This window comes from Pithys albifrons, chromosome Z, assembly GCF_047495875.1.
Source record: "Pithys albifrons albifrons isolate INPA30051 chromosome Z, PitAlb_v1, whole genome shotgun sequence".
In the NCBI taxonomy this organism is placed as follows: domain Eukaryota; kingdom Metazoa; phylum Chordata; class Aves; order Passeriformes; family Thamnophilidae; genus Pithys; species Pithys albifrons.
The window spans coordinates 30,955,508-30,982,514 of NC_092497.1; the positions used below are offsets into that span (position 1 = coordinate 30,955,508).

At 45.2% G+C, this 27,007-nt stretch overlaps 1 protein-coding gene and 1 long non-coding RNA gene across 7 annotated transcripts in view; one reads left to right on the top strand and one right to left on the bottom strand.

The window, feature by feature from the left end:
• Positions 1–1,941: 1,941 nt before the first annotated feature.
• LOC139684357 (uncharacterized) lies at positions 1,942–21,850 on the top strand. Its single transcript, XR_011699910.1, has 3 exons — positions 1,942–2,298; positions 19,590–19,741; positions 20,099–21,850. It is a non-coding gene; the product is annotated as an uncharacterized lncRNA (long non-coding RNA).
• ARB2A (ARB2 cotranscriptional regulator A) overlaps positions 17,450–27,007 on the bottom strand; it is a 304,397-nt gene continuing 294,839 nt past the window's right edge. For all 6 annotated transcript variants that reach the window (XM_071580198.1, XM_071580200.1, XM_071580196.1 and 3 more), the window contains one exon: positions 17,450–19,655. In XM_071580198.1, the coding sequence (XP_071436299.1) occupies positions 19,513–19,655 (143 nt within the window). In that variant the 3' untranslated portion in view covers positions 17,450–19,512. The remainder of the gene's footprint in view (positions 19,656–27,007) is intronic.

A 27,007-nucleotide genomic window follows, 5' to 3' on the forward strand; every position in this document is an offset into this window, starting at 1 on the left:
TTCTGTCTCCCTCTTCCTTTCTTCCAAGGCATCTCTGACAGTGGTTTGAGACCATACCCTACCCTTTTCCTTTTAAAGTGAGGGCATCTCTGCCGGACGTTTTCCCATGACTGTCTTGGCGCAAGGTGCGGCCACTTTTAAAATAAAATTACATTGTCTTTCTGTGAAGTATCGGAGGCACTCCCGCCCTGACACTGCTGGAGCCGTAGAGAGGTGGGGTCCCTGGTTGCCCTCATCATACTGATTTTTCTGTTCACTGGGATGCCAGGGCTGGTGCGCAGAGGAGCGTGGTGATGCTATTCGGAGGAAGACTTGAGGGGGGATGTCAGGATCTCTTCTTCCTCATCCACGTGGCTTTCACTAGAAATACAAAGACCTTAGGTGAAACGGGCCCTATTGGGTTATAAACGTCTTTGCGAGGGAAGACAACAATTAACAAAAGGGATAATGGGAAATTGTATCTCCCCTTCTTTACCCTCATTTTTGTGAAATCAGGATAATCTGAGTAGTGTCTCAAAGCAGGACCGTCTGGTTGACAAGAGACTCACTTTTAGCGCTCTCAGTGATGGCTGTACAATAGTGTATATACATTTTTTTGTCTGCAAAACCCTCCATCAAGCTTAAAGCAAAGGACCAAATCCCAAACTACAGAGTATGAAATATTCCCAGCTGTTAAACACGGAGGGAGGGAGAGGAAGGAGGGGATATGGGGGAGGGCGAGGGGAAGTGAAAGAAAGGAAAAAAAGGCGAAGGGCAGGTGGTGAGAGGCTCCTTGGAGGAGAAGCTAAATTATGGCTGTAAAATATGCTGTTTTGTCTTTAGAAAGGCATTTGATGAATTTGATATTTAAGGTTGGTCATACCATTGTTCTACCAAACGAAGCACCAGCCAAAGCGTGAGGTAATCGTCGAGATGTGTGTGTGTGTGTCAGAGACCCCGAGGTAGCCCGAGTGCATGTGCGTATGTGTGCCAGGAGGCAGCCCAGACTCCGTCCCGCTCGGAGAGGGCTGATTAGCACTCCCCGGCAGCTGTGGACCAGCACTGACAACTAACAGAGATATCCAGCTCACCGTTAGGCCTTCTCCTTTTGTCTGCAATCCCCGGTAGCAGCAGAGACAGACCCCCGCTTCTCAGCTACACACACCGCTGTCAGCACCGCTGCGTGCACTGCTGCCCGACCACGAGCTGCCGCCCCACCTGCCGCTGCCTAAGGTCCCTCCCCCTCCGCCCCCGTCACCTCCCCGCCACTTCAGTTTTATTTTTTTATATATATTTTTCCTTGGAAGTGGAATGGGGACGCTTCCCGCGGTTCCGAGCATCCCTACGTTCCTCAGGGTTCACAGCAATAAAAGTCTGCTCTTTTTCACCTTGTTTCCTCAATTTTCCACTATTTGCGCTGGTCTCCTTTTGTCTTCACCCCGACCCGTGGTTCTTTCTAAGAGGTGAAATATCAGTTGAAACGCTGAACTAGCTCCATGCCAACAGCCAGTAAAGAAGGAGTTGGGATTTAAATTCACAGGCCAGTAAAACTCTTTAAACTCTCAGTTTTGAGCCAAACTACTTTTTTGAGCTACTGGAAAGCCACATCAACTTTCAGCAAAGTAGCTGAGACTCCCTAAAGTGAAACATAAAACCATGAGGTTTTTTTTTAATTTTATTTGTTTCCTCTGGGAGGCCGTTCAAATTGGTCCATGTTGTGAGATGTTTGTAACTGAGTAACTTCTTTTTTTGTTTTTATTTTTCCCCCCCTCTCCCCTTCTCTAAGCCTTCTTCCGAGCTTGCTTTGTTGTTTTAAAATATGCATGTCTCTCAGGAATTCAAGTCACGAGCCCAAACTTCGTGTCCAACCTCCCACAAGAAATGATTCTTTTATAGGGAACCCGATATGTCTCAATCTGCACTTCACTCAAAGCCTCTGGATATAGGGCACTGGTCCCTGCTCAGAAATTACTCCGCTGAAAAGCCCTTCCACCTAAAAAAAAGCCCCACGAATGACTCCAAGGGAAGAAATATATCTCCCATAATTAAAGGAGGCAGCGCTCAGAGGGGAATGCAGCCCGGAGGAAAACAAGGAGGGCGGGGGGAGGCAGGAAAAAAAAAAGGTAAAAAAACCAGAGGGGGGCGAAAGCAGAAAGCGAGAGTTCTTATTTCTGTGCTGGTTGCACTGGGCCAAGATTAGTAGCAGGTTTATCAAGACGAGCCTCTGTGGCAGCTTCGGGTGCGTGGGGAGAACGCGTCAGCTCATGAGAAGCAGAGAAGAGGAGAGATTAAGGAGCAGAGCCTAACTCCGAGAAAAGAGTAAGTGACCCTCAGTACAATGCAAGAGCCAGGGGACTGCCGGGCTTTGAATCGGCAGCCGAAGTTGTGTTGCGAGTGCAAACAATGGGCATGGGAATCGGGGGGGAGGAAAGACCCAGGCCGGGGAGATGGGGGGGCAGGGACCGGACGCCCCTCATGGGAGTGCGCCTCGAGCTCCCGTCCCTTCCCGGCGGGGAGCCGGGGCGGTGGCGGCAGGGAGCGGGCGGGGACAGGGATGGGGATGGGGATGGGGATTGGGATGGGGACTAGGTCGAGGATGGGGTCGGGGATGGAGATGAGGCCTGCCCCTATTTATGCAGGGGATAAAAAAGGAAAAAGAAAAAAAAAAGAAAAAGAAAAAAGAAAAGACAGAAAGGGAGAGGGAAGGAGGGTGGGAGAGGAGCAAGAGAAACTTCCCAAGTGATGAGAAACAGATGAGCTCCTGCATAGGTCACGTTTGCTCCCCGGCCCTGATGCAAAGTGACGTCAGCAGTTGCATACCCTATCGTCGTCAGAGCGAGCGGAACCGGGGAGAGGGGCCTTTTCTCTGCCTCTCTTCCCTCCTTCCCCCTTCTCTGTCGGGGCAAACTTTCATCAGAATTATGCAAAATCGGGCCCGAAAAGCTCCTGGCCGATGTGACACCTTTCCCTGTGCCACGCCATCCACAGCATATGGAAAGCTCGCAGGTCACTGCGCCTGCAGGATCTAGTACCGCATTAGTTTCCAGCAATATTTACAGCACCACTTTTAATATGCACCAGATGGTTCACGACGACGCTGCCACAACCAGCGAGTACTTGCTTTTTACTCAGCAGCATTTTGTTACAATTATACTCCATGCTGTGATCACATTTTTTGGCGACCTTTATTTTTTTACGTATTTGCAACACTTAACGTTACGAAAAAATACAAACCCCAACTCCTCCTCGGCCCCTTGGCACAGGGGAAGAGTGCAGAGGGAGGTACGAGCGGTGGCAGACAGCTCTTCTCATGCTCTATAAGGATGACACTCCTGCCTGTGTGTATACATGTGTGCACAGATAAATAATATATATGCATATTTATTCATTATATTTGATCAATAACGCTCATATTTGTTAAACCTCAATTGCCTGCCTGATAACAAACATCACAGGATGATTAATATTGCATGCGGTTAATTATTATGCCAATACATTATGCCTCACTCTTCTTCTGTACTCAGATCCCCTCTTAAAACTCATTGCAAACACGACCATCTCTCGCAGATATTTTACTGCGAAGAGGGAAAAACGCAGTCGCCTGAAGTGTCTCGAAATTCTTAAACATTGACAGGAAGAGACTGTGGCTAGTACATTGCTGCGAGCTAAATGCCTTGCTGTTAAGGAGAGAGAGAGCGCGAGAGAGTGCAATCCTTGCCTAGAAAACATCTCAGGGCTTTTAATCCACTGCCTGGAATATGTTAGCGGTAAGCTACATCCAAGATTGCGTTTTTCTCGTGGAATTTCGAGACACCCTTTTTGTAACTATACAGCAGAGACCCTGTTTTCAGCATGGCTGTTTCACAGCCGATTTACTTCTTTACAGGTGTGTGTCCCTTTACACAATTGCTTTTCCCACTTTTATAGGAACTCTATTTTTTTTCCTCTCCTGCCACAATCACAGATGTTTATTTTTATTGTTATAATCTGTACCTTAATTATGCTGGGAATAATATGACTCAACTAAAAATCATTTAGCAAATAACAGAGGCTCTCTGGATTTTTTCCAATTTACTCATTTACTTGGTCATAAAATGATATGTGAAAAAAATTAACTTTTTCTTTCTTAAAGCGTTGCAAGTAGCTTTTAAAGAATGTTTCCCTCATTTTAAAAATAACTGTGCAGAGATAAACTGGCATCCATATGTATAGCATATTTATAATGATTTTAGGATTTGAAGGTAACTAGACATCGCATAAGCCATTTAGAACTGACGTTTTAAAAACTACTTAACCTCAGACATCCTTGAATCTTTAAGAAGGATACCCAACGAAATTATTTAAAGAGGAATTTGCTGTAATGTAATTACAGATCAAAACGAAACTACACAGGCATGGCTTCAGATGCTGTGTTTGATACTGCTCCTACTCAGATTATATTTTCCTGCGTCCTCAGCACGTCCTCCGTTTTTCTCCTCAGACGAGATGCCCGGGAAGTGCGATCCTGCTCACTCCTCTTTCTCTTTCCTTCACTCCCACCTTTGTCCCAGGGATAGAGCCGATACTTGCCGGCACTCCTCACACTCCGTCAACTTCATCAGGCTTTGTCTTTTGTATTGGGGAGGGTAGTTCGGCAAGCACCCAAGCCTCTTTATCATTTCTGCAATAAAGGGCCAAAGCCTTTGCTGGAGGAGCCGCCAGAGCATTCTGCGGATGTTCTCTGCACCCAAAATGACCCTCTTTTGCATCCTCCCTGGAAGGGGCTCCCGGATGCTACCCCTCTCCTTGACCCATGAGAACTGGGATGCTAAAACATAATGAGACTAGGAAGAGGCAGTCATACCATAAGACGAACCCTAGCCGGGACTGACCAGCCTGAAGGGGAGTCGCACCTGTGGATATGCAGCCGCGTCTCTGGGCTGAACCTTCATGAAGTCAGGGAATAATGTGAGGAACACCAAACTCCAGTCCCCTTTACTCCCACCACCAGACACAGGTTTCGAGGAGAACCTCTCGTTACCCCCCACAGCCTGTGGCCTATCTACCCTGCTTCACCAACCAGTGTTTGTAGAGGATGGGGCGGGCATTGTTGCACCCCCAGAAGGGTCTTTGTACCCCTATCCCTATGCCCGTGAGCACGGAGAGACAGAGTCTGCCGACCTGTCCCATGGGTGAGGAGGAGAGAGGTTAAGGAAATGGCTCCTTTCTGAATGACAAGGTGCCTTTTCTCCTCTCTCCACTTTTCTCCTCGAAGGCTGACCAGGAAACCATTGCTAACACGAGCAGGGAAATTTCTCCCTGCTCTTTTTTGCGTGATTGGTTCTTTCTGCCTCTGATGCTGATCCAGAGAAATGCAGACTTATGGCAGGGACAAGCCATATACAATTTCTGGAGAGCTAAAAATACGACTCCAAACCACAGATAACCCTGTTTGAGTTGGAAAAAATAATTTAAATATGTTAAGTGACAGGGAGTTTGCATTTATATATACACACTGGACAGAAAGTGGACAGAACCAGCGGGGAGAGTCACGCCTTTAAGACAGGGGTTCTTTATTTATAGATGGTGTATTTACGGGGAAAGAAAGGGATATCTTACAAAGCTCTCACTATACCCCAGATAACAAAACCTGTCACATCTTTACTTCGTGCTAGAAAAGAGTGAATGTTCTCATTTGAACATTTCTAAAGTGATTATTAGATGCTTGTCTGAGAAATCGGTTTGTGAGACCAAGCCCGGAACATAACCACGAAACACATGAAAAGACGAGGAGAGGAGAGGAGAGGAGAGGAGAGGAGAGGAGAGGAGAGGAGAGGAGAGGAGAGGAGAGGAGAGGAGAGGAGAGGAGAGGAGAGGAGAGGAGAGGAGAGGAGAGGAGAGGAGAGGAGAGGAGAGGAGAGGAGAGGAGAGGAGAGGAGAGGAGAGGAGAGGAGAGGAGAGGAGAGGAGAGGAGAGGAGAGGAGAGGAGAGGAGAGGAGAGGAGAGGAGAGGAGAGGAGAGGAGAGGAGAGGAGAGGAGAGGAGAGGAGAAAGAAGGAGTGAGAGAGAAGGGGGAGAGATTTCTTCATGCTGTGTCCTTCTCTTATTTTACTTTGTCAATACCGCTCCAGTATCCCTCTGTCCACACTCTGACTGAAGGATCTTTCGTTACTGTGAACAAACTCTGCTTTAAAAAAGTAGATTTGCACAAGGAGGGGTCGGGGGTTAAAAAGGGAAAAAAAAATGAAAAAGTGAGAAATATAGTGCACAGGTTTCTTAGAATGTTTTTTTCGCCCATACTCCCAGATGTGAGAACTTTTTTTTTTACTTGAGTGTGTGAAAGGAAGGACACAAAGACAGTATATCAGTGAAAAGAAGAAAATTACCTTTAAATGAGAACGAAAGAAAATGAAACGGCAGATGAAATGTACCGTAAAAGCTGGTTCAAAGTACAGTCTAATTCCCCTGTATTCAGCCATCAGATAGATTGGTAATTGGGAGTTTACTCCACAGAAGTGAGGCAGTATAGTATGGAAAACCCTGTACTTCTTCTCTAATAAAATAAATACAGATACGTTTCAAGGACTGTCTTTGCACAGAACCATGGGATACTAGAGACCTCTTACTACTGCAAACGCATGAAGAACAAGTTATCATTATTAAAAAAAAAACAAACAAAACAAAACCAAAAACCCACAACCAACCAAACAAAAAACCTCCACCAAAAATAAACACCCAAACAAATTACCTACATATTCCAAGCTAAAATGATTTCTCCCTTTTAGAATTGTGATCCTGGCTGTATATGGACTGTAGTAGGGGTGATAACAGCATCTACTAGCTGCCGCTTTATTTATTGGTGTTTGCATCCGTGCCTGACTTACATTCTGTATGTATTTTCTGATCTTAGTTTTACTGTATCACAAAAAGTCTCTGCAAGTAGCAGAACGATAAATGTAACTAAAACCTAGGCAGATTTCCTCGATGTGTAATAAAGTTAAAGGACATTGTTTTGTCAGACAAGTGCTAAGTAGAAAATAAATCCTTTGGTCTGGGGAAAAAACCGCAGAGTGCTGCTGGCATGTGTGTAAATTTACTTTTTAAAGCAATAAATCAATGTTAAATTAAACAGCTTGGGCTCCCTATCTCAGAGGAAGTTTCAGGTTTAAGCAATTCTCAGAGGCAAGGTGCAGATGGACACCTCGCCCCCCGAGACCTGCCCAGGATGAAACATCCTGCCTCCCTCCCACCCGGTTGCCGCCCCACCAATGCCAGCCGTCAAGAGCGTCGTGGGGAACACCCGAGGACGGGGTCAGTCCCGGGGGGCACTCGGTGGTAAACACAGTCTCGCCTCCAATCCGGCTTGAGGATGAGAGGTCGCCTGCAGAGCCCCGTCGACTGATTTACACCGGGACTGAGTATCGCGACCTGTCGGAATAGCCCCAGAGCGTTATTATCCAAGTGCTAATTTCATCATTTCCGCAACACGGGGCAGACGCATAGCATGCAGTCGGCCACGATCGTGAGGGTTAGAAATCTCTGTTTCTTTAGTCAAAACTTCCCATTTCATAAGTGCTCACAGTAAAGAAGTTGGGTGAACCTGCTTGCCACGGGACGCCGAGTGTCACTTGTCTCATCGCATTTGCCTTCTCTTTTCAGAAATGCTGAGAGGTAGAGGAGGAAAGAAAGGGAGAAAGAAAGGAGGAAGGAGGGATAATAGAAGGAGTGAAGGGGCAAAAGGAAAAGGGAAAAAGGAGGAGAAAAAGAAAGAAAATAAGAGGAAAAATTGAAAGAGGAAGAAAAGAAAGAAAGAAGAAAGAAAGAAAGAAAGAAAGAAAGAAAGAAAGAAAGAAAGAAAGAAAGAAAGAAAGAAAGAAAGAAAGAAAGAAAGAAAGAAAGAAAGAAAGAAAGAAAGAAAGAAAGAAAGAAAGAAAGAAAGAAAGAAAGAAAGAAAGAAAGAAAGAAAGAAAGAAAGAAAGAAAGAAAGAAAGAAAGAAAGAAAGAAAGAAAGAAAGAAAGAAAGAAAAAGAAAGAAAAAACCTTCAGTAATATTCTAGTATGCTAATACAGACACATCATGAATGAATAAGTTATTAAACTCCCGAAACAAAAGCACTATCACAGAAGCTATACCAGCATGGTTTTCTGTTAGGAAATATCTGTGCACGACTGAGAATTTTAAAATAATAAAGCAAACATTTAAAAGGACTTAATAAAGACATTTTTACACAGACGTGCGCATTGGTGCAGGCAAAGAGTTTGTGGTGACTTCTCGGCAGTGGAACCCTCTGACCTGCTTGCAGGACTCTTCGCTCTCTGCACGCTGCCTGCGCCTTGGATTATCTCGCAGAAATGATGTTAACACGACGCTGAAGCCCACCCTCCCCTCCCCCCCCCTTTTTTTTTCTTGGTGTCTCTGAATCCCTGTGTCTGAGAATTAAAAGTGACACTTTGACGGGACTGGAGTTGGAACGGTCGTTTAACACACCTTGCCTTTGTTTTGATGTCTTTGAGAAGAGGATCTGAATATCCGGTAAAGTTTGTTTGCCTATTTGTCTGTTTGTAGATAAGGACATTGGCAGTTTCTAAGTTTCACCCAAGGCACTGTTGCTGCTATCAAGTAACATTTAAAACAACATATTTGGTTCCCCTTGACAAATCGCTTCGGCTCTTCGGGTGCACTCACCCTGCACCCTGGTCGCGCCGTTGCTCCTGTGACAGCATCACGGAGGAAATTTTTTGTGGTTTTTTTTTTTGTTTTTTTTTTGTTGGTTAGTCTTCGGGGGTGGGGTGGGGGTGGAGGTAGGGGTGGGGTTTGTGCAATTTTTTTCTTTGGTTTGGTTTGGTTGTTGTTGTTGTGAGGTTTGTTTTTTGGTGGGTTTTTTTGATTTTTTTTTTTCCCCTGCGTTCGTGATTTCCCTAGCAGGCGGGACCGGGCAAGGCAAGTCCTGGACGCGAACAGCCAGGTGCACGCCACTTGGCCCCTCCACGTCCCCGCGCACAAATCGTCATGTCGTTGAGCGTGTTTACATGTAATTAATTAAAAATAATTTTAAAAGGAAGACCGGAGCCGTCTTCTCAGCCGAGGTCCCCTTGCAGCTTTCCCGACCCCTCCGGGCAGCGTCGTCCGCTCCCGCTCCATTGCCCGACCCCGCTCCATCCCCGCTGCCTCTCCGCGCCACCACTGTGCCATTTCCCACTGCAGGGACTAGGTGGCGCTCTGTCTCGCGGGACCGCCTCGCCGCCGCGGCCAGCTCCGCACCCGCGCCCGCAGAGTGTCCGGTGGGGCGCGGGAGGGGCGGCGGGGCGGGCCAGGGGCGCTGCACTCTCGGTGGGATGTTTGCTGAGGCTTGCTGCGGTGAGGAAGGCGCGGGGAGAGATCGCTCACGTCCGTGCGTGGTGAGCTGCCTCAGGCTGCAGTGGCACACGGATAAGCGCGCAGGTCTGCGGGCCGGTGGTGATGTGCCGTGGAAAAGGCTCTCGGTGACTCATTTGGCAGGCATATCAACATGTCCTCTGGAGTTACTCCTGTGTCGCTCTGCCATTAACCAATACATACAATCATGATGTATCTGAAGTGCAGATGCCAAAAAATCAATCACGGGCCTTGGATCTTTTCAAGGCTGTGAAACAATTTTTTCAAGGATCGTTTTCAAGGATCTTTTCAATTCTGCCTGATTTTTGTCTTTTTTTTTTCAAAGCAAGCGTGAGCAGCCGAACTACAGATTAGTAACTCTAAATAGTGTCTGCGTGTGTATAATATTTCCCACTCCTCTCCGTGTTAGGGCTCCATTATAACCCCCGTATTTAAAGATTAAACATCACTTCTGCGCAAAGGAAATTCTCTTCCCGGACAGATGTTTTACGCGTTATTGTGGCAGATAAAGCCAAGAAAGAGTGAATCAGGCTTTAAACTATCCGTCTGCTTTAAAACACCGAGGGCTGTCGCTGCCGTTGCTGTTGTTAGTAGAACTGGGAGGCTTCTACCGTTTGCATCATTCCTGCTATACCTTGAGGAAAAGTGACCTATGAGACGGGGGGGAAGTAATAGTAAACACTGAATCACCAGAGGCTGTTTTGCAGACAAAGCGGGTTGGGGATGATACCGAATTGCTCTTTTAAACTAATTTTCTCAGAAACGTGGCAGCTCCTTTCTCAATGGGATGAATCTAAAGGAGTTTGAGTGGTCTAATTGACAAACTTTATTAGGGATTTTGGACCGGATTATTCGGATTTGGCGCCGTGGGATCTTTGTGGAGTCTCTCTCCCAGTAGGTGTTACGCTGTAACTAGGAGGCGCTGAAAACCTAAGGCGCAAAATTTACAACTTGATCCGCTCCAAAACACACTCAAAAAAACCCCAAAAGAAACAAACAAAAATATGCCACTATTGCAAACATATCTAACAGATTAAGTTAAGAAAATGGCTCCAGTTTTGCAAGGTTGGAAGTTGATAATAAAAACTTATGCTGAAGAGTTTGGCTTTTGTTCTAATACCAGTGACTTAAAGTTAACAAATCCCCTCTACTCTTCAGGGAAATTAAAAAAAAGTCAACTAAACTTCATCCAGCTGAGAAGGAATCCGTGACAATTGCCCTTATGCCAAAGCTATGCCTGCCCTGAGCTTTGAATTTCTCGCCAGTGAAGCTCGCCACGGATTCGTTTCAGGGAAGAAATAGGAGAGGACGGAGCTTTCCCACTCGCCCTGCGTCCCAGCCTTCCCTCTGGGGCAGGGCGAGGCACGGAGGCCAAGGCTCACTCCCTCTTCTCATTGTGGATTTCACGTTAGACAAGCGAGCACTCCTTTTTCCGAAGCATTACAAATAGCATAGGAGGTTGGATTTGTTTTTCTTTCCCTTCTCTCTCTTCCCTCCACAGTGGAAGAATCTTCACGTTAGTTAGTTAGTTAGTTAGTTAGTTAGTTAGTTAGTTAGTTAGTTAGTTAGTTAGTTAATACTCCCTTCGCTGATGACGAAGACTACAGCAACGAGTGGGATTTCAGGAGGAAGGCTACATCCTAAGGTCCCCTCTGCAGTTTGCCCACTCTTCTCGTCCCAGCCGAGCAGATGGCCCTGGTGCTCCCCCCTGGATGGGAGTTGTTCGGAGCATGACCGCTCTCACTCAAAAGATGGCTCATGTCGCTACCCGGCGACAGTACAAAACCCCGTCCGAAGTCACAGCTAGCCCTCCGTAGCCTTACTGGTGGTGGAGCCAGGGGAAATAGGATGAAGGGTGTGTCAGTGGGGCAGCGACATGGGAAGAAGAACCCTCGCCTTCGCGCGGGAATAGGAACGTGCAGGGACTCCTCCCATCTGTCCCCTGCTTCCCCATTCCCCGAGCGGGCAGCGTGGACGAGACACTGACAGATGGCTGAAAGACAGGAAAAGTCATTTCAAACGACTTTGACGGGTTACAGGAAGAGCAGGTGAAGAGGTCTCCTGGCTCGTCCTTGGGCAGGAGATTTCTTTATTTTTTTCCAAAGCTACGGGAGAATAAAGTCTCCATAAAGGAAAACAAAATACATTTGCTGTACTTGTACGGAAAATTTTCTGTGGTCCTCAGGAGAGGGAAAGCCTAGGCGGGTAAAAACGCGTTTGAACTACGCTTTCCTTTCGGTAGATCTCCGCTAAACACGCGGGGCTCCACGTGGAAGCGCGGCCACGGTCATGGTCAAGCAGAGCTTATGGGTAGGGCAGGGGGATGCGGGGAGGGCGGCGGTGCTGTGGTCTCCATCGGCTTGTGATAAGTGCCAGGAGCGGGCACTGTATTGGAAAACGAGACAGAATAATAGAGATTTTTTTTAAAGAAACAAAACCCCCCTCCGAACACTCAAATCCCCCAAACTACCAGAACCCACAACTAAATACGAGCAGTTAGGGCGTAAAATAAAAAAAAACTGGGGCGGATCTTAACGAAACTCCAGCATTCCACTTGCTTGCAAAGGGTTTGGAGAGACCTGGGCTCACTAGACGACTGGGGGAATAATTTTTTCAAGGCGTAAAGTCAACTCTTTTTCTATCTGCTCTTAAAAAAGAAATAACAACAACGACGATAGCTGTAATAATAATAGCAAGAAAGACAGAGAAAGAGAGAAGAAAGGGAGGAAAGTGAAAAGAGGAGGGAGGTGAAAAGTGGAGGGGTGGAGGGGGGAAGGAAGAGAGGGAGGGAAGGAAGGAAATAATCATTCTAGGAGAATATACAGTGCTGCGAATATTTCGTGTGTGTGGTGAAAGGCTTTGGTGCAGGTATCTCCCTCTGTATCGAAGTTCTCGGGGGAAGGCCCCCGCGCTGTGGGAAATCGGGGAGGGTGTTTGTGTTGCCAAAAAGATCCAGAGCCTCCAGAAGCGGGTTTCGCAACAGAAGTATCCCGCCGCGGCTCCCGGCACCAGAGAGCTGGACGCATCCTCTCCACCCAGCTCTGGGTGGATGGGGACTTGAGTCAGGACGGGGGAGCACTGGGGGCTACCTCGACATCATCACCGGGGAGTTTCGAAACGACAAAGGGGAAGCGACCAGCCGCGGCGGCAGGACAGGAGGTGTCCCGGGGTGGAGGTGGCCCTGGGTCGGGAAATGGCCCGGGAGGAGTACTCTGAACCGCGGGGTTACCATGAGGAACCCCTTCCAGGGACAATACCCTCACCCTAGGACGCTGCGCCGGGTCCGGGAAACGATGCTCCATATCTCCCTGGAGCAGGGAAGAGGGGCGGAAGTTTCGTACGGAGTGTCTGGTCACCGTCGGGGCCGCCAAGTGCTCACACAGCATCGGGACAGTCCCGCCACTCACCCTATCTGCTCGCCAGCCAGGACGAGTGCACTGAGAAATTAACATTTTCCTGTTTTTTTGCCTCCCCTTCCTCCGGGACCCGCAGGTGGATGAAAAGTTTCTCCTTGCCAGCCCTGCGACTCCAGGTGTGTCGCGATAGCTAAATGAGTAGCGCCGTGCTCCCCCCTTCATGACCCCTCCCCGAGGGACGCTCCGGCGGATCTCTCCGGCGGAATGGGGCGGTCTAGTCACTCCTGGCAGATGGCCGGCGGGGCTGAGCAGTGTCTGAGGTAGGAGTACCCCTGGGAGCGTTGGGGATCGAGGGTACCCCCCGAGCCCCTGCGCCGGCGCTGTCCATGGTGCTCAGCTCGACCCCTAGCTCCGCCTGGCCCTGCCACCGCCCACAGAGCGGGGAAAAGGGACTCCGAGATTCCCTGGGAAGAACGGCGTCCTGCCCAGTGGTCTCCGCCCCGACCGCGCGGCCGCTTGTCGGGAACGTTCCCGGCTTTGATCTGCACCACTGACTTAGTGGCGTGGGGAGCCCACGGGAAACACTGCGAAAAGCAACGCACACCACCACCCGCAGCACCCATTGCTCACAATTTTGCACCCTCCCTTCCTGCCCCCACCCGGGAGGATACATGCTAAACTGGCAGAAAGTACAAAAGAAACCATTTATACTCCAAGTAACCATCATCATAAACCAACAACGAAATCTCCCACTCCAAGCAAACAAACAAAAACCGACTAACCCCTCAAATAATAAACCTAAACAAACAAAATCTCTAAACAGAAACAAACAAACAAAAAGAAAAAACCCTCGAACATCTGAAGCACACATCAAGAGGTGTGTGAGGGGGATATTACCCCCTGTCAGCACCCACCGTAAAATGAATCAAAGGCTGTATCTTAAGTGAATTAGAGAAGAAAATCAGTGGGAGAAAGTGTGGAAGCTGGGTATATGAGAAGGGATCAGAGGAGGAGGGAAAGCTGACCAAGTGATCAGCAAAACTGGCAACATCTGGCTCACTGTAAACAGCCAGATCAGTATTTGGAAGTTCCATGAGATATTAGGGGCTTTCTCCACAAACTGCAGACAAGCAAGACTTGGCAAAAATCTTGTAGAAGGTGTTATTTTGTACTTGTGAGTTGCAGGGAGACACAGGGGACCCTCCACATCAAGGGCTTTACTACAGGAAACATCATCATTTGGTGAGTTGAGCTTGGAAAGAGAAGGCATAAAATAGACCCAGAGGAGGGGAGGTAAGCATGAAGGTTATTTATCTAATTGTGGCAGAGATAGTGGCTTTAAAGAAGGCAGTAGTCAGGAGACAGCCCTTTACCAGGCATTAGGGGATTAGGTAGAGCGTGAGTAAAGAGAAATAGAAATGACAAGACAACTCAGGCCTCTTCTCAGAAGGTTTAGTTCTCTCCTGTGCTACATTAGTCAGAAATAACTGATGCTATTGTCTCTACTGGGACAAACTAGGCTGTGGAACCATTACCTGGGAACATTCATGTTTACTTGACCCAGTGGAGGGATGCAGGCAGTGTGGAGGGATAGGAGATGCTTGAAAGCAGGTTCTTTTCTTTCTGGATCTCCACCAAGGGAGTGACTGGGGTTGGTCAGCCTCAGTTCCTGCATCCCACTAGAAACCTGACACAGCAGTCAGCCAAGGGTGGTGAGAAGCCTCACGTCTCCCAGCACTATTTGTATTTTCCACTCGTGTTTCACTTTGTTCCTGCAAGGCAAGGAGGCAGTGTGAGACTGGTGTCTGCTTGGAGTGGATGTTTGGAAATCACTGACGAGTCAAAATGTCCCCACGTGACTCCTGTAAACTTCTCAGGTGCCCTCTGTAGCCCTGTCTGGAAGCCCAGCTGATGTTAATGGAAGGAAAAAAAACAAGAAAGAAAGAAGCCAGGGATAGGATAGCAGAAGTGTCTCTCCTCCTTTCTCTTAACCCACGCAGTACTGTGGGGCTATGCACTCCTTCCCAGGTGCTGCTCTCCTCACCATGGGGTCAGAAGGTCATTGAGGGGCTATGTTATTTGACATAAGCCCATATTAAAAAGTTTATTCTTCCCAAGAGCTTGGAGAGACCCAACTGCAAGACAGTAAACCATGGGCACTCTCCCAGCACTGTCACAGATAAACCAGATAAACTTTCAGAGGTTTTGTGGTTTTGTTTTTTGTTTTTGTTTTAAGCAAAATTAAGCATGGGCAGCATGTCCCCCAGGATTTTCAGCTCACCCACACCTCTGAGAAGTCCCTTGTACTACATGTAAATTATTTTATTTTATTTCATTTTAATTTTTATTTAAAGAACTAAACTTTTCCAGCAGTAATGGAGGATGTGGATAGAGGAGGAGGAGAAGGATCTTCACTGCCAGACAGTTCCCATTCCCAGGTTTCTTCCTTTTCATAACAAGGTGTTTTGATCAAGAAGGAAACTTAGGAGTATGTGTGTAATAACTGGAATATGTGGTTACTGTGCAACTGATGGATCAGCATAAATTCTGTAGCTTAGGAAAGGGTTTTCTTCATATTATACACAGTATATCTTGACATTGGGGGAGCACCCAACAGAAAGAATAAAACTGTGCTGAATGAATGAAGTTAAACCCACTGGTAACTGTGAACTTGGTAAGAGAGGGAGTGATTGTCTGTATTTTTCACACTTGACCAATTTTATTTTCTTTTTATTTTTTTTTGTTGTAATTTAAATGACATTAGTTAGGATGGCAAAATTCAGCGATGTAGTAAAGTTGCTTGTCTGAATCCACTTTGAAAAATGTTAGTGGATCTGAAATCCAGATCTACAAGCTAATCTCTAGTTTTGCCTTCAAAGAGAATTAAGCTACAAAGAGCTTGGAAAGATTTTGCATCTATTCAGGAGGCACAACATCTTTAATTTTCTGAAGAGCAAAAACTCCACAAGAAACTTCATATAGCTCCTTAGGTTTTGCTTAGCATACATGATAAAACATTGATTGTTGCAGTTTGGTGACCCATGAAATTTGGGGGTTAGTTTTCTCTTCAAACTAGAGCATATAATTATGCAAATAAAGACCTGTCACTGATCCAGTGGAATACTCACAAACACATGCAATCTGAAATGGAACAGAAAAGTGAAATTTGTGGTATTATGATAGTACAATGATAAATGACATCTCCTTCTAAGTTTCTTGAGAAGTACATTTTTCACACTTTGTTGAGTACATCAACATAATGCAAATGCGCACACACATGCATGCACATACACACACATGAGACAGAGATATCCACAAATGCATGCACAGGCACACACACATGCATCTTTCCACTCTGTAAGATGTAGCTCTACTCGGGTGTGTGAAGGATGTACACATTCTTGGCAGGTTATTTTTGGCTTGGCTGACTAGAGAACAGTACAATATGTGGCTCCATGCAGTTTTAGATGTGACACTTTTCATTCGTACTTCTGAATGAAATTTCTAGATGGGCAAAACCCCCCACAATTAGTGATGTTTCTTGGAGGTGGAGGAAAAATGCATATTTACATGAAAAGCAGCAGCTTCTTCTGACAGAGTCTGGGAGAAACACATTGTGACAACTGTAATGTAACCAGTGTATCACCCTGTACGCACAATGCAGATGAGGGATTTCTTTGCCTTTTTTTTTTTAATTTCCACCTAGTGCTGCTGTGTCTGGGAGTCCACTAGCTGTTTTTCTCAAGGAACATTGATTTTTTTTGCTCTCCATTCTTGACAAGGAAACTATTTGCATCAGTCTATGGCTTCAGCAACAGCATTTCAACTCACACAATGGTGTGCAGACCTTTTGGGCAGACAGACTATAAACATTTGGGCAATGAGGAGCTGGGTATTTTCCTGTAGATCCTGGCATGAGATCAGTTTTATTGGCTTTCTGTTGTTGTGGGTTCCAGGGTTTGTTGTGGGGCTTCGGGGGTTTTTTTTTGGTCACTTTTCCATGTCCAGTTCCAAAGTTACCCAGAGTAGAGGCTGTTGCATGATGTCAGATGTCAGGGAGTTTTCCCATGAGAAAACTGGGAGGAGGCAGATGTCAGATCTCTGTCTGCTAAAGACATTGCTGTGTGAGGGGCCAGTGGCATGCATCTTTAAGAACACTGATTCTGAGAAATAGATTAAATGAACATTCATCCCTTCAGGGCTACCATTTCCATGCAACATGGATGTGGTGGTACATTGCCAGGATGCTTCCATGCCTACCTCTTTCCACAACCCACACTACTTCTGTTGGTGGCAGCAGAGATACTGCCTCTCCCATCTCCAGCTCATGCCCCCCTCCAAAATGTCTTTCTCCATAAGAAATCAGTCAAACCCCTCTTGTAGGGTATATTTTCATGTGTTTTTTGTTTATGAACAGCTAAAGGAGAGAGGGTTGTTGGGGCATGCTGCCCTGTGTAGCTCCCTGTGGATGATGCGTGGTGGAAGGGAGAAGTCCATGCTCACTTCAGAAGGGGGGCTGAACCTTGAGCCATGGGGCTGGACAAGCAGGCCACTCCATAGCATGGATGAGCCTAGCACAACCCACAGCACACTCACACCTTCCACACCCAACCTTGCCACCTGTCTGAGGTCCTGTTTGCAAACACATTTCACCTGCATCCCTCAGGTATTTTCCTGGGGTAGTTGCTGCCCACACAGCTCACATAGAGACCATGGCTACTGTAGGGCTTGGCGCAGGGACATAAAGCATGCAAACAGGAGAAAAAAAGAGCATCTTTATTTTTTGTTCACTGCAAGCAGAGCAGTACCAGTGGTGAGGAGCCCTGTGCTTTACAGACCCCCACAGAAGCAATAATGTGAGTCAGACCAGGAGCAGAGCAAAAGAAAACACTTTTAAGAAAAGGTAAGCATTTCAGAAAAAAAAATTTGTACAGTTTGTTTCTTATCAACAGTTAGAAAAAAACAGATCTGCTCCTGTGACATTTGGCACCCCACAGACCCCATGTCACCTCCCTAGCAACTGAGAGAGAAGGGTGTGTATGTGCGCTAACCTGCCTGGCCTCCCCATCTTCTCCGGCTGTGGGACAAAGCACAAACACTCAAACCACGCCACATACACTCCCTCCTTTCACACTAAGAGTCTGGGGGGCTGGGGTGGACACGGGCCTGGGGAGGAGAGGTTGCAGGTTGCAGGCCTCCGAGGTGGGAGATCATGTTAGCCACAGGCCACAGCAACCTCCGAATGGGAAGGAAGGTGGAGACCAGCGGGCCGAGGGGAGCCGGATGCAGCTCTCCGCCCCAGGTAACAGGTTTCCCTACGGGAATTTAAATTGCACTTCCCTGCGAGTACGTACCGCCCCCACTCCGCCCGAGGGAGATACTTCAACAACAATCCCTCCCCAAAGGCAGAGGTTAATGGCAGTGAGATGACTGCAGTCGAGTAGTGAGGAAACGAAACCCTGCTGCTGGTGCGAGCAGGCAGAGATGTGGGAACTTCGCGGGGGTGGCAGCCCACCCAGCTGGAGGATTTAGGCACAAACACAGCCCGGTTTCCCCCTGCACTTCACTACGGGCACCGCAGTGTAGGGTAATATCCCAGCTTCCACATCACCTCGTTCTAATGCTCCCCACACCATTTCTTGCCCCCAGCTATGGGATCGGAAATATTGCATAGGCGAGGTGGGATGGGAGTCCCAAACCCACGTGTTCGAGTGTTGCTTCCTCGGCACTAACAGCATCAAAGTAAAGATCACTTTAATTTAGTATCACCAATAGTAAAGGGGCTTAATTAGTGTGCTGCTCACCAGACATGATATCAGGCACATCTTGTTCCTTAGTTTCAGTAGAGAAAATCTGCTTACAGCAACAGTGATGGCTACAGCCACACACATCCCTGCCACACACTGCATGGAATCCTCATGCAGAGCAGCCCCACTGGCTGCCCTTTGTCTAAGTACCCGGAAAAGCAGGGCTGAACATGTGAGTTTAGGGAAAAGGGAATAACCATGGGATGGCAAGACATTACAAACCCAGCATATGAAAATGGAAGCATCTTTGTGTTTAATAATAAAGACGAAAATACGCACTGTATCTCTCTCACTTTTTCTTTTTGTTTGTTTTTTTGCTGTCGTATTTCCAAGTGTGAGATCCATCCTGTTAATGAATGGGCTTTTTTTTCTTTTCATGTGGAGCTTTCAAAAGGAAGATTTACAGATAATGCCACTGATCTGGAAGGAGAAGATAATCTCTACAACAATGGAGTTTTCCTATAATTCTGGACCAAACTTCGTGGATACTCTTAACCAGCAGAAAAATGAAAGACTTATAAGTCGGTCCCACTTGGTCCCAGAGAAAGGGAAGGCTACTGGGTATAAAATTATAGGCTGGTTAACATGTTTGGTTTTTTTAAAAAGAGTAATTCCTATTTTGTTCTGTCTCAAAATAGGAGGAAGCCACAAAAAATCCTGCAGGCGATAGTACTGCGACAAAGCTGCTAAATTTTGGCATCAGCTTGGTGCAGGACTATGTCAGAGCAATTAGAGCTGCACCATGCTGCACTGTGCAGTACCACTGTCAGCCTTAATCTGCACGCTGATGAGCAGCACAAAATCCAAGTTACAGCCCACAGGAAGCACAACCAGTGAACCCATATTGCTTTGACAGTTGCACTCATCTAGAAATAATGCAAAACGCTATTTAGATGTATACATCACAACCCTGTGCTCTAGGAAGAAAACAATCTAATGAGAGGCTGGGAGACTCCTTGCACAAAACAAGCAGCAAAGACATTCGTGGTGGTGGCTTTTTTCCTCTTCCTCTCCTTTCAGAATTCTTCGTATTTTATCCTGTTGGAGCGCCGTGTTGGGGTTGGTTTCACAAAGCTGTTCTTTGCCTTTACAGCCTCGCTGAAGAACTTGAAAACAGATGGAAAACTCTTCCATGAAGTTAGTTCATGGCGTTCTGTACCTGCAAAACACAAAGATAACAGTTTGACTACGAGTTGTTCTGTGACTGCTGGTTGCTTGCAGGATAAATGCAGGGTGGATATCCAGGTAAATGCAAAGATGAAAAATCCAGGGATGGCAGCTGGTCTGGGGTGAGCCTGGGGAGGGCCAGGCTGTCCTTCTGCTGAACTCTGGGGAAGCTGGGCAGGAACAACTGCACACATATGCAAACAGACAGACAGGCACACAAACATACACACTTCCACATGCACGGCCAACCTGACCACAGGTCAGAGATCCTTAACATGTCTTAGGTCTGTGAAAATGAGATACCAAAGTACCCTGCCAATTAAAGCTTCCTTAAAGCACCTCACCTGTCTAGCCTAGCCTGGGAAAACTGAAGTGTCTACTTTTCAGGGCTGGCATACTTTGTGTTATTTATTTTTCATTTTACATTTCTTTTAGCCTGGCATATGCATTTTTAAGTGAAAGAGAACACCTGACCTGAATAACATCCTATGCATCATGAAGGCATCCCTTGTGCACCCTTTCCCACAGATGATAATGAGGCAGTAAAGTGGACCTTTCCCGATTATTTCTTTGCTCTGCACACAGATTTACCTCTGCATTTTTTTATATGTGTGTGTGGGTGCTTGTGTTGTTTTATAAGTGTCTTCTTCAATGCACAGTGCATTTGTTTTATTGAAACAACCACACACATCCTCTCAGCCCCCAAAACAAAACCAAGACAATGGAAATAGGGAACTAAGGGCTGTGAAAGAGTTGACACTTCTTTCTGGGTAACCCAGTTATGCAGAGATGTTGACTGGAAGTCTTTGGATCCTGGGCCTCCACCTGATACTTTAATATTGTTAATGATAATTCTTTATTCTGTAATAGTAGGTCATTGCTATGGTTACTCTACAATGGTGCAACACTTCACTTTATCCTTCAGTTATTTGCTGAGACCTGGTAACCACATTTGTTGCCTAGCAACAGTTTTGTGACAGTATCACAATCCGGGAGTGACAACAATGAAGGACATGGTGGTCATGGCCTGCCTGGTGGAAAGGGATGCAGCATGGAGTGGATGATGATCCATGCAGGATCTAGGGCAGCCATCAGTCCCTGGGGATGCAGACTGGCTCCCCTGGAAGGAGGCTCTAACATGGTGTTGCTGTACATCCACCTCCACACCCCTGTCAAGACCCTCATCTCTGTGTATCCGTCCATAGAGTATTCTTAGTGGTTCCAAGCACACTGTCCCCTACAGAAAGTCTTTGATGGCAGCCCTACCTGTCATCACATTGCACTGCTCCCTCAAAGGCAGCCATCACAAAAGCACCTCCAAAAAAGCCCTCTATAGAAAGGCATCACTTCCCACACAAAGAAACATTTTTGCACAAAGAGAATCCACATCACATGCACATGTGCATTTTTCTATGCCTCTCCATGTTCGTTGTATGCAGAGGCAGTTTGTTCTATCAGATTATGGACTTGGCAGTGCTGGGTTAAAAGAGTTGGACTCCATGACCTTAAAGGCCTTGTCCAACCTAAACAATTCTGTGACTGTGTTGCAGGTGGCTTTCAATGCAGATCACCTATCCCACCCCCCATGCGAGTCCCCTCTTAGCCATACTTAGCAACACTTGTTCCACACTGTGGGGTCATACTCCACAGAGAGGTGACCCAACACAGCAGAAGGATGAAACTTCCCTTTCAGCACAACCTGCAGCCTAACAGACCCATCCCTGTGGTTAGAGCATGGTGGGTATGCTATGATTGCCCACTGTCACCATGCAATGGCAGCAGCACAGACGTCATCTACCAAAGCTGGTTTTGTGGAGGGATGCGCTGCCCTAGTACACCTCAGAGACATTCTGCACAGGTGTTTCACCTGCTTTTCACACACCTGTGTCACATACATAGTAAACACACCCTGAGAGGTAAAACATCTTTCCACATGGCTTTCTGGGGCCTACACAGACATTTCCCATATCAGCATATATATCTCTGTCACTTCTGCCTGCCTGCATCTGTCGTCTTCTGTCTTGATTGTAATAATTCTCATTAATATCCCCTAGATTAAATAAGATGAAAATTTAGACTGTGAGTATCATGCTGGTTTTTTCTCCTTTCTTTTTCATCAACAACCTTTCTCTTCTAGGAAAGGGCTATCAAGAAACAGAAAATGACAAAACAGTAATTTTCTGAAGTCTTCTCATCCCTTTCCTCATCCTGCCTTTTCCCATGCACTTTTCACATGTCCTCAAGAGAGATCACGCTCACAATGACTCGTGTCACTGAAACTGATTAACTTAAAGCTTTCCTGTAGCAACCCCTACTAAACCACTCTTCTCAAAAAACAAGTCAAGCTTTGATTCTAGAGGGACTCAATGACAGTTGTCTAAAGCAATTTTAACACTGTTTTCCCTTTCTATTAACAATCTTACTGGCAGATGAACAATTTCCCTGGTGATAAAACCACTACAACGGCTATTTAGTTTCTAGGATTATGATGATTCTTTGCTTGATTAATACTGCAATAAGAAAAGCTTCCCAATTGTCTGCCTTGGCCCTTTATAGTCATTTAAAGGTCAAATTTTGCCCCTACGTATTACATTCAACTACTACCGAAGGAAGAGCGCTAAAAATTTAACACTGCACAGACTGTGTATTTATGATTTATACAGCAGAGGGTCAGAAAATTTGATGGAAGCCAGTGGAGTTACATCCTAATGGTGACAACACATTTCGCCATAAGGTTTTTGCCAGAGTAAAAATATCACTGATGACTGCAATCTCAATTGTGTATTTAGTAGTACACAGATCTAAATTAAATGCATGAGCATTTTGATAGAAATAGTCATTTGTAAGAGTCAGACAAGAAGAAGAAACTGCTTTAGAGCCAAGGTCCTCTAAGATAGATATCCCTAATGCTCACTAATTTCAAAGACCATGATGATAAACCACATGATTCAATATATGGTATTAATTAATGGACTATTGCACAGTATGTAGTGATTTCAGATATTAATTCTTTGAGAAATCTTACAAGTATACTGCAATGAAAAGACTAGAAACTGTTAAACGTGGGAGACAGCTAGAACACTCTAATACATACAAAAACTACAATCGCAGGACAAAAAGTACAATTCCCTCATGGTCCCAGCCCCACAGACAGAACTGACAGAAATGCCACAAAAGCTAACTAACTTCCCAGTTGCCAGCATGGAGAGATGCAGGGAGAAATTAATATATATTTTAACATATACATAACATTATTGGAAAGGAGCTCCAAAGATATGGTGGAAGGAATAATGTGTGATGTGAAAACATGAACAATTGCAAAATTGTGAACAAGTTGCAAAATCAAACTATCACAAAGAGATATTGATAATTAGAAATAATGAAGACTTGCCAATACAGTTGTTGATATAAAAATCAGGTAAGGGAATACTTTTAAAAATTTAATGTTTAAATCATCAAGTCTGGATGACACACAACTGTGGGTCTTCAGAGAATCAGTTAATGAACTTTCTGGACTACTGGCAACTATTACTGAGAATTCATGTACAATCAGCTAGGCACTAGAGGACTAGGGTAGGGATGGGAAGAGAAAAATTGTTAATTTGAGAAAAGGAGGATAAATTAAAACTAATGACCACACATAAAAATAATATCTGAATATTAGTAAAGTAAGTAAGTAAAGTGCCTCTAGGGTAACAGCAGCCTGAAAACAGAATAGACAAGAACAGGTAAAACCCAAACTTGTCCACTTTACTGAATCACAAAAATCAGCCTCTGTGTGTGTGTGTGCTTGGTTGAGCTGGCAAAATGGCAACTATTCAAACACAAAGTCAGAGTTACCACCCCTACCTCAAGGGAAAAGGAAAAGAAGAAAAAACCCTAAAACTTAAAACTTGAAGCAGAAAACTGGGTTATATATTTAAACAAAAAAGGGAAAATTGTAAGTAAACTACAATATAACACAACATAACAACGTACACAAAACTAAAAGGAAACAATAACTCCCCACTTAGTTGCCCACCCAATAATACAGATTCCATTACTCCCATCTACAAAACCACCCAAGAGAGAACTCAGTCTCCCAAGGGACAGACCCAAGCAGAGAGAAAATTAAGAATAAACATTTCATTTTCCTAAGATAACATAGTAACAAGTGGCCATGCTGAAGCCTGATCTGGAGAAGCTCCTCCTCCACATTCTTTTATACTTGAGGTGACATCAGAATATGTCATGGAATACCATTGGCCAGTAGTCAGTTGTCAGCTGGCCTGACCCAGCTCAAGTCAACTGATAATCCAAGGCCCACTCTAAAAACTAAAGCCTAAATTTAGGCCTAACTAAATCCAGAACAGAGTGATTTTTCCATTGCTGTGTCAACCTGGCAACCTGGTGGCAGTGAGAACCTGAGGAACCACTTAAAATGGATTATGACCTTCACCACTGTAACCGACTGAGGTCTCTCCTACCTCTCATTTGGAAATCAGTTGGTTTACTCCAGACAAGGAGATCCCACACCACTTGAGATCTACGGTAAAGCACCTCTCAGCCTGTGCTGGCTCTAGCTGTGATCAGCATGTTCACTAGCACCCACAGTACACATGGCATCTCTACGGGCTGGGTCCAGACTCAGCATCTCATAGACGCATATTTATGCCTCTCTCATCATACATTATCTCAGACTCTTGGAAATGGGTGCTGGCACACTTCTGGGGAAGTGATTAAAGCATTTAAGAAAACAATGATAAGTAAAATATACCTATGAAGCCGCAGAGGGATTGGTATTTGAGGTCAAAAGTCTTTTAAACATGACTGTTAGTCATCTGAAAGAATATTGAAAATTTATATATGGAGTATAGGAATAGAATATTGAATAGGAGATAGTAAAAACGTAAGAAGGAACAGAGAAATAATAATAACTAAAAGGGTAGCTTAAATGGGTATGAAAAATAGAGGAGGGAAAAAGCAAATATTGAAATTGGGATTGGTACATGCAGGGTTGGCCATGCAATACAAAGGATGAATGATCTTGATGGCCATTTGTACACACACATGCAAATGAATTTTCACTGCCTCCCCTTTCCACTCAAGAAAAGCAGCACTTTGTCCAGCAAGGCCAACAAACTCCTGCGTCTGAAATCAGAGTGGCTGCAGAGAGAAGGAGCTCTGCAACCCCCATAATTCACTCTTGCAGAGCGATTACCGGCTGCGCAGCAGCACAACGGTGCCCTCCTACGGCGCCTGCCCACTGTGTCAGACAAAAGCCTCCTCCCGTGGTGCTTAGAAGATGCACAGAACAATGGTGGCCCCACGCCGCGTTTACAAGATGTGTGGGACAAGGGTTTCCTATGCTGCAGAGGAGTTGGAAGAGACCTTCATACATGTCTCAGCGCTTAAATATTTCTGCAGAGAAAGATTTCCAGGTTGAAAAGCTTCTCCACAGATATTAAGCCAAGGGACTGACCTCGGGTCTGCTCCTCTAAGTGGCAGCTCGTCTCTAAATAGTGCAGACTTCAAAATTAAATAAGGGTGCTCCATGCCTTGGGGTTTAGTCCCCCATTGGTATGGACAGCGCTACTACTCTTCAACAAGCATCTTGCTCAGCGGGGACTTCGCTCTGTCCCTGTGGCCGTGGTCTGCACTGAGGCCCTGCCATGCTGCAAAACCCCAATGCCAGTAGCTTTGCAATCTTGTCCCCAGATACTGGCAGAACTTGTTTTAACATTTATGATTCCAGTTACACCTATATAAAAGGCCCTCAGTCTTACTGAAACTTGATTCAAATGGTACAAAGGTTGAAACAGAGACGTTCGGGGGCATTTGCATGCAGAAACATTTTAAACCTTATCAAATAAGAAAAGCAACACAATTCATTCTTCCTTTAGACATAAATTAACAGAGAAGACAAACTCATCTGACCTGGGTACATAAGTATGACACACATTTCAGAGAGGACATTTTACTCCTGAAAGTTATGACACAATGGAAATTTCTTTCTTACATTATGCACGCACACATTGAAAAACTTCTTTAATTCTTGGGTATGCAATTCTGCAATTCTGTAACTTTACAGCAACATAGGAATACTGTCCAAATATACTTTCATGCACGAGAAAAAGAAGCTTCCTGCCTCTCCTGCATCTATCTTTCTGGATGCTAACAAATTACTTCTGTACCACAAAGATTTTTCTCAACAGGAATTTAATTTTTTTTACCCTTGAGTGTATCAGATCTTATGAAGTATGACACAACTATTTTTAATTCATAACATTTCTCCATTTAGAATTTCTGTATCCTATAGATCTGCATGGGAAGAAATTACTGTGTCTGTTTTAGTCTACTGATATAAGCCTCCAGGTCTCAAACTTCAAACTAGAAGATGCTCTCAGAGCATACCAGTAAAGCTAAGGAAAAAAGAGATCACAAAAGTTTATCTTGCTTAAAATCACTTAATAGTTCTGGCCCAGAAAATGAGATCTTCAGGAAGAATTGCTCAAGAACTTTTTAGATCTAAGGAGCTTTCGTGTATGCACTTCTAGACAACACAACGATAAAGAAATGTTAAAAAAGCTCAGGCAAAATTCAGAGATAAGCTAAAGACCAATTAATGAAAGGAAAGCAGTAATTTCTGAGGGGACAGAAAAACCCCCCAACAACACAAAACCAATCCCCAAGTCTTGATGTGTTTATTTTGGCTAAGAAGCAATACTTTGTGGAGTCATGGTCATGATAGTAATCTATAAGTAACAGTGTAGGGAAATGAATTCCTTGGACGAGTCAACAAAGAAAAAATGGAGCAATTTGAAGAAATGAAATACAGTTTATTAAGCAGGCTCAGACACATAGTAAGATGATTCAGACTAAATATTCATATGTGAAAAGTCATGACAATGCTAGAGAATAGACTACACATACTAAATAATTTTATACTTGTTTTTTATCTACTGTGACACAGACCAGTTGCTATTTTTGTTGGACATTTATTATCTCTAATATCATTAGTGGGATCATGAAAACAGAGCAACAAGCATCCCACCAGCCCAGAACAAAGATTACCCCTGAACTCCCATACTTGCAACTGGGGATTTTTTCACCCCTTGTTTAGAACACAAAAAATACCTTAAACAAGCAAGTGGTCTAAAAAAGTAAAAATATGTTTAATAAATTCCTCTTGCCCTGTGAGCAACAAGATGCAAAGACTCACAGAAAACCTTACGGTAAGCAAGGTCTGCAAAGCAGGAAACAGATGAGGCTAACATAGCTGTCATTTTCCACCACTTTTCATTAAAGACAATCCCATGAGCACAGGTCATTTGTTTGCCCCTCTACATGTGAACTTGACAAGTA